The sequence below is a fragment of the Euphorbia lathyris genome, chromosome 7 (assembly GCF_963576675.1).
Source record: "Euphorbia lathyris chromosome 7, ddEupLath1.1, whole genome shotgun sequence".
NCBI classification, from domain to species: Eukaryota; Viridiplantae; Streptophyta; class Magnoliopsida; order Malpighiales; family Euphorbiaceae; genus Euphorbia; species Euphorbia lathyris.
Window position 1 is genome coordinate 87,709,077 of NC_088916.1, and position 7,694 is coordinate 87,716,770.

General features: G+C 37.0%; 1 protein-coding gene across 3 annotated transcripts; it reads left to right on the top strand.

The window, feature by feature from the left end:
• The first annotated feature begins 2,518 nt into the window (after positions 1-2,518).
• Positions 2,519-6,173, top strand: LOC136234979 (uncharacterized). Of its 3 annotated transcripts, none has more exons than XR_010691591.1 (6): positions 2,519-3,035; positions 3,603-4,083; positions 4,185-4,244; positions 4,321-4,382; positions 4,485-4,781; positions 5,666-6,173. XR_010691591.1 is itself a non-coding variant. In XM_066024482.1 (6 exons), the coding sequence occupies exons 1-4, from the start codon at positions 2,972-2,974 to the stop codon at positions 4,493-4,495; spliced, it is 777 nt and encodes a 258-aa protein (XP_065880554.1). In that variant the 5' UTR covers positions 2,519-2,971; the 3' UTR covers positions 4,496-4,533; positions 4,618-4,781; positions 5,666-6,173. The 3 variants fall into 3 exon arrangements, 2 of the variants coding, with proteins under 2 accessions (XP_065880554.1, XP_065880553.1); XM_066024482.1 differs by having other exon boundaries at positions 3,605-4,244; positions 4,485-4,533; positions 4,618-4,781; XM_066024481.1 differs by having other exon boundaries at positions 3,605-4,244.
• The last annotated feature ends 1,521 nt before the right edge of the window (positions 6,174-7,694 follow it).

Below are 7,694 nucleotides of genomic sequence, written 5' to 3' on the forward strand. Positions count from 1 at the left end.
CCAGAATATCATTGAATGCTACAACAAATTCCCTTAGGGAATTATAATTTCTCTGTTTGATCTCTTTCAGCTGCCTATCCGTCACATCTGCCGCTTTACAGCCCACGAACTTTGCACAGAAATCACGACTGTACTGAGTCCAGTTGTGAATGGATTCGGTTGGTAGAGATCGGAACCAATCGGATGCTGCTCCACCCAAAGTGGTCGAGAACAATCGACAAATTATGCTTTCGCTTGCTCCTGCAACATCCATTAACTCTCTATAGTTCCTGACATGCGCCTCAGGGTCTGAATTTGGATCCCCATAGTATTTAGGTATCGCCGGTGCTTTTATTCTGTGATCTGGAATAAATTCCCGCAACGATGGGGCAAAAGGCGAATCACTCTGCACCACTGCTCTCGCCCTAGGGGTGTACCCCATTCGCTCCATCATGTTTCGCAGTTGATCTTCCAATTCAGTATTGGGTTCTCGCCGAACTTCTTCCATCCGCTGCTGGTGAATTCTGGGTGATATCCACCTGCCATACTGTGTCGACACTTGTTCTCGCTGTGGGTCTAACCGCTGTCCAGTTATAGGATCAAAAATCCAAGTGTGCTCTCGCCCAGACACATTCGCTCCAGATGTCATCAACTCTGAATGTCTGTGAACAAAGGGCTCCGTTTGTTGTAGCGGAAAAATTCCTTGCATTCCTGACATCGGTTGGGATGTTTGCCAGGTCGGATGGATCGTCATATTAGGATCTTGGTGCGAGTAGTTGCTTGGATGGCTATGTGGTGTCATGCGACTACCCTGACCTACTCGATTCGTCTCTCGAGATGACTGCGGAAGCGTAGATACGGCAGGAATAGTCGATGGTTGTGTCGAAGTGACAACGGGTTCTTGTGGGGCAGCCGCTACAGCGGTATTGTGATCTGCGATTGCAGTTAATAAACTAATCATTCGATCTCCAGCCGCTTGGCTCATATTCGTAGCCAAGACCTGTCCTGCCATTTGCACAAACTCACTATTCGACATCTCCATCTCAGTTTGCACTTGGACCTCCAATAATGGACTCAACTGTCCTGAAGGATTCGTCGAGCTGGGTATCACAGGCTGTGTACTCGCAGGCAGCGAACTCACACTCCGTGGACCTCTTGAGTTCATACTAGTTGATCTGGTTGTAACTCCGGTTGTTCGTGATGGCTTTGACATGTTCTTGGTGTACCTTTAACCAGATGTTGGTAAAAAAGGTCCACCTTCACCGCACCAATGATAACTTGCCGGATTTGATTTGATGATCCTCGTCGTAGTTACCTGCAAAACAAAACCGGAGACAGGATCTCCGGGAAAACTCTCCGACGATCAAGTCAGTTTTATGTGGAATTCTAGTAGATTGATAATCGTATTGAGGAAAAATGTGAACCTACCCCTCCCTTGGCTTTCTTATTTCTTTTATAAGCCTTTCTAGGTAACCGCCGAGGGCGGTTACTCTTTCTGTGCCACGTTCTCCACGTAGTCACAAACGTGGTCCCGTTTCTCTGAGTGGGTGGTTTAGTGCCTTGTTGGGATTTCGGGACGGTTAGCCCTTTCCCTTATTAGGAGCCCATTTAACCTTGAACCGTGGGCTTAAGTTTGGGATGAGCCCGTGCTTGTGATTCAGCTCAGTTGGTTTCACGAATCATCAATAACTTCCCATATGTGCTTAAGAATACCAACTTTTCATTTTCTCATCCCAAAAACTAATCTAGATAAATACTTCCAACTGTGTAATAAATGCAAAATCTTGCATAAAATATGAACAATAAATATGTCATGACACCTCTAAATTTAGTCTAAAAGATTGATTGGTTTCCTGAATTTTGGAAATATCTTATTAAGGTTTTAAACTTACTTAGAATGACCTACTAACCTTTTAAGATTTCTTCAATTGTAAATACTATCTAGTTCTTCAATTGGAGAGACCTAAATCAAGTTCTTCAATTGTACATTACATTATCTAGTAAAAAAATGTATCGCATTTAACCATTAATGACATACTATGCTGACAATAGCGGCAATGATCTTTAGATCAACCACTGGCCTTATAGATCAGTTTAGCAATATTGTAAATCGATCTTACATGTAGCAAATTTTGATCATTAAATATTTAGCAAATGTATCTCTTATGTGATACATACGACATTCCAACTATATAAGGGTAGCAATTTATATAAATCACAAAAAAAAATGCACTAAAGATAACCAATCTTCAAACTATCACATATTAATATAAAAGATGTTGTTTGGCAGTAATTAGCTATCAGCTTAATGTTTTTGTTCAATTAATCTCATAATGGATCAGAGCCTCTTAGATTAACACTACAAGAAAAACAATAGATAATGATTAATTTTATTGACTGAAATAAGATCGGTCATTAATTAAAGTCATTAAATTAAATCAATTAAACTAAAGTAAAAAACAAATTATTTATTAATATTAAAAACAATTAAAGACATTAATGCCCACAGATTGTAAAAGAAAAAGACACTAATGCCCAAGGGATCCCCTCTTCTAATCTACTCATTCGACTCTTCCTCTCTCCAACCCTAAAAATTCTCGATCCCCTCTTTCAATCTCTCTCACTCGCTTGTTGCTGGCTAGATTCTTCCACTCGATCTCTTCTTCTAATCTCCCTCACTCGCTTGTTGACGGCTTGTGTAGATTGCAGCTGCTGGAGAGTGTGGCTGCTGACACTAGAGGAGGACGAGAGATTTATTAGGGTTTCAGACTGCGCAATCAAGATTAGAGACCCGATGAGGCTTCAAGGGGACAGTGGCCAACAAGATGAGTTTTGAGGCAACAAAATACGAGCAAGATGAGATGAGTTCTTGATATTCATATGTTTCTTTCTCTCCTCTTTCAATTTCTGGTCTTTGAGTCATTTGCTTTTTCTTACATATCTCAAAATGAATTCAAGTGGCCAGGAAGAAGATTAGAGAGTATGATTTCAAATGACTTCTCAAGCAACACTTGAAGCATCTTTAGAGAATCAATCTCAAGATTTGCTCTGCTCAAGTACATTTTTTATCTGTGAAAATCCTATATATATTCTTTATTTGTAGCTCAGGGTATTTATAAGTGTCTTTCCTGGTCGCTTTCGATTTATTGTTGTTATATTGTTTGACTTAATCTTTAAATTAAGTTGGAAAGCATGATCCATAGTTTCACGTGGTGGTATTTTGTATATCTAAGATTTAGAGTTTTGGTTAAAATTTGGAGTTATATGTAAGAAAGTGTCTTGCCTTGTGGAGGTAGCTAGTATTGGGACCTTAATTGCAAATATAATTGACTGAGAAGTAGTGCTCATATGATGAAATTGCAGTATAGTTTTTATGGAACAGAGTTGCAAATATAGTTTCTGTGCAACATAATTGAAAATATTTCATGTATGATTTTCATTTTTATTTAGCTATTAATATTCCCTTCATTTGTTTTCTTTCTTCTACAATTGATAAATTTGTTGGCTACACTCTGTTTTGTCTGAGTAAGCAATTCATTGATCTTTCTCATATTGTTGTTTGACTTTTCTGTTATAACAACGAGCAAACCATACTAACCAGAGACATTGCTCTACTTATTTAGAGATTGCAAAGCCGCACATTTGTATTGGAAAGGGGCTGAGCTTCCACTAAAAGTCTACAAAATACAGGGCCACTCAATGATTGAATGGGCCTCTCAAGTGCTAGCTCAAATGTCCAGAAAAGAAATTGGAATGTATGTAGGGGTAATATGGGCCCTATGGACTGAAAGAAACTGCAAAGCCCATGGTAAACAAACTCTAGACGTGCCAAAAGCAATCGAGACAATGATCAAACTCATTCAAAAGGCAGCAGTCGAAAGAAGACTTACACCAACCGGAGTCAGCAAAATCAATTGCGATGCTTCATTTAGGCCGACTAACAATAACAGCTCTTTTGGCGTTGTGCTTCACGATCATAAGGGGAGGATTCAGTTTGGTGGTAGCAGTCCGATAGGTCTCTCCTACACTACGCTGGAGGAAGAACTACAAGCAATCCTACAAAGTCTCAGGCTGGCTCGAGCAGAAGGATACCTAGCAATTCAGGTTGCATCGGATTCCCTTGAAGCTATAAACCTAATTAATAGTTGCTCCAGCCATCTTAACTGGGTCGGTCTTCTTGTGCACGACACCCTTCTGGAAGCAAGGTGGTTTAATAGCCTGACTTTTACTCATGAATGGAGCTATATTGCTTTCAGGAAATGCAGGTTAGTTTTCTCAAATCTATGTTTAATCCTAATCTGGGAAGTAGTATTAGTTGACACGTCCTTTTGAATCTTGCAGAACTTCACCAGTAAATTCTTGCCAAGGCCTTGGCTCATTACTTCGGAAAGAAATTGGTGTTGGTAGATGTTGATTTCTCTCTTAACACGAGCTCTTCCTTGAAGTTGCAAAGTCCTCAAATTCTCATTTTCGTGCACTAATCTGAAATTGTTTATTTGTTGTAGATTCAAAATAAATGTGGAACTGTGATGAAAGAAGCTGCAAGTCTTTTTGGTGACCACGTTCTTGTTTGGTGCATTAATTGTTTCTTTGTTCATGTTTTATAACAAAATGTGTTTTTGTGTTTCGTCTTTCAAGAGGTGTGATCCAGAGATGGCATTGGAGCGAATTTCTGGCTTTTTGGGATCATTCGAGTCATCCTCAGAAAGGAGCGAGCTGGGAAAGATGCTTCAGAGTCATGATGGTGATGTCAGAAATGAGCTGGGAGAAAAGGTTTGAGGACAAGCGTCCTGCCTTTAGAGGTTCTTCCCCTATTAATCTTTTAGATCATCTGAATCAAATGCTTTCATGGTTTTTAGATTCAGTGGAGATTTTGCTAAGTCGGCATTGTCCAATTTGGTATGGTTATAGTGGTATATTGAAATGGTTTGAGAGGTTTGCATAAGTGAATACTGTCATTTATCCAATCACATCCATTCCTTTTCTCATGCACTAACATAATCGATCCTAGAAGGCCCTAAGTTTATATATTGGCCAGTTTCAATTGGTTATTTCTATTCTAATGAGTATACAAGTGCATTAAACTTTTGTTTTCCTTTTATTAGATTGCTTGTTGAAATTGGTAGATGATAAATGCAGAAATATTTATGGAAAGGTAAGAGTGATATATACATAGGCTAGAGATGCTTAGAATGATATTTGTTCTAAGAATAAGTAAGAGACATTAATTGGGGGGATCTTAAAATCTAAAATCATATTGCTATTGATAAACAAATCTGGGACATTATTGCACGATAGATTTCACTTTGGGCTATTTGGTTACAACTAATTAATTGAAAAAGCTTAGCATTTGGGTATTATCGGACCTTTTGAGGTTTACGTACTAGATCCGTTTGACAATTAGAATGAGTTAGAGTTACTTTGACCAGTTCGGGCTTGTATAAATTGGGGTTCAATAATTGATATAGATTTTCTACTGTGTTTGTCATAATGTGAAGACCATTATAACAATGTACTCTTGATTATGGAGATTATAGTCCTTGTTGTATAAGTTCTTGTGCATCTTATATTTAGGTCCCATTATCTCCTGGAATTTACTGTGTTTCTTTATGAAGTGAAATCTAGTTTGTGAGATTGATTTTCTTCAAGAGCTTCCATATTGTGTTAAATTTATTTGTTTTCTCAGCGAATAATGGTGCTACGATCTTGGAGCAGATGGATGTCGACAATCAGATTGCCAAGTTGATGGTTGAGCTTTCTCGGAGTCAGGATAATAAATTTCTGGATGGTACAACTGGTGTGCTTTTTGTGTTTTTTTTTTCTGGTTCAGTTTTAGTTTCTGGGTTTTGTGTTCTTTCAGTATGATGAATAAACTCTTTATGTAATTGAGACTAGAAACTAAGTCATATCTGTTCAAGTTGGTGGCTCATTAATTCCTTTGTTTTCCATTAGGGAATTTTTCCTAACATGATTTGTGAATATTATAGTTTCCTCTCTGGTGCTTTGCTGTGAAGTTAAGTTTGGAGGACAATTTGTTACACGATTTTGGACTGGTATTGGACTGGTTATTGGACTAGTTGTGTGTGATGTCCTAGATGTGGCAGGTTATTGTTGAGGAAAGTTTTTGATTGTTACAGGTCTTTTTCTTTGCCGTGTATCAACTAAGTTGCTTATCAATGCTGCTTGTGTGTATTACTAAGGTTGTATTAATGTTGATTTAGTTATTAATATTATGCATCTATGTTTTAGTTATGTTGTTTACAATGAACTCTCTTCAATCCAAATTTAACTTTATATTTTTGTGAAAATTAATTATATTAATTAGAAAAATTGATAATTTTACTGACGGTATGTTCGTCGAAAATACTTCAATTCCGTCAGTAAGGAAAGATTTAGACATATCACTGAAGCAGAATTGCCGACTGTATTTTATAGTTTCACGACTCAATATTTGGTCGGTAAGTTACAGACGTTTTTTGCGACTAGTATTGTTAGTCGCAAACGTTGCGACTAAATTAGGAAAATCGTCGTTAATCTCTTACCGACCAGCTAGTTACTGACCGATTGTAATCCGTCGGTAACTGATGAAAGTCGGTCACTAAACGCATTTAGGGATTGATTTGCGACCGAATTTTCAGTCCCTAACTGATGATTTTCTTGTAGTGATTCTTATTACAGATCTTGATGAATGAGAAGAAAAAATAATCTCCATCCATAGCTACTCTGGCTAGTATTGCACATGTGGCCGGCAATGACTAAACATGAGGAGGAGGGGTTTCCTCCCATAGTTATGGTTGATCGCCGGCGACGTTGTGCAATATTAGTCATCAGAGTAGCCTTTCTTTGGCCACAGAGTGTTAGGAAACACCATTTCAACATGATGTACTCAATTATGGAGCCAATACCAACATTTTATTTTCAATTAATTTGTAAGTTGTGGTTTGTTTGAGTGCAGTCTGATATACATAAATAAGTTTGATTTAGAGAAAGCTTTTGGTAAGGAATCAAGTATTTGTGAAAAATCTGCTTTAAAATTAATGCAAACAAATCAACCGTGATCAATGTTTTTTTCTTCTTGCAGTCCAGAGAAAACTTTTGTGAAGGAAAAAACTACAGAATAAATTAGGATTGGACTTCTTCTTTTTTGGTTTCTGATTCACACATGATGTTGAATACTTTTTTTTTGTGTTTTTTTTTTTTTGTGGAAAGAAACAAACAGTTTGTTTGAATGCTTTAAATTTATAGATCTGTTTTTAATTTGCATATTCAGAGAAAGATTTTGGGAAGGAAAAATTAGTGAATACATTAGGATTGGAATTCTTCTTTTTTTCTGTTTCTGATTTTCATACATTTTTACGACCCGATTCCATCTTGTACGTTATGTTTGTTATTCAATACAATGGATTTTGAATTTCAGATGATTATGGTGGATTCGGTAGAGTTAACGGGTGCAATTTGAGATTTTTATCTTACTCTGATAAATTGATGAGTGAATGCATGTAATGATTTTAAATCCAATTGGATTTCTTCTTCTTCCTTTTTTTTCTTTCAAATTTCTGGTTTGTTTTTGAGCTATCCAACCTCTTAATTCAAACTGTTATTCTTGACGATTCAGTCATGTTAGTCTTAATTTAACTTTTTTTAAATAATGAGTTAAATAAGAAATGTAAATCCTAATGTATTATTAAAATGTAATTTAAAAATATATTTTTTTG

Excerpts from the sequence above, each read along its gene's own strand:
- LOC136234979 (XM_066024481.1), top strand. The coding sequence starts at position 2,972 with ATGACTTCTCAAGCAACACTTGAAGCATCTTTAGAGAATCAATCTCAA. Across the intron at positions 3,036-3,604 it reads TCAAGATTTGCTCTGCTCAA|ATTGCAAAGCCGCACATTTG; the intron begins GTACATTTTTTA and ends ACTTATTTAGAG. Across the intron at positions 4,245-4,320 it reads ATTGCTTTCAGGAAATGCAG|AACTTCACCAGTAAATTCTT; the intron begins GTTAGTTTTCTC and ends TGAATCTTGCAG.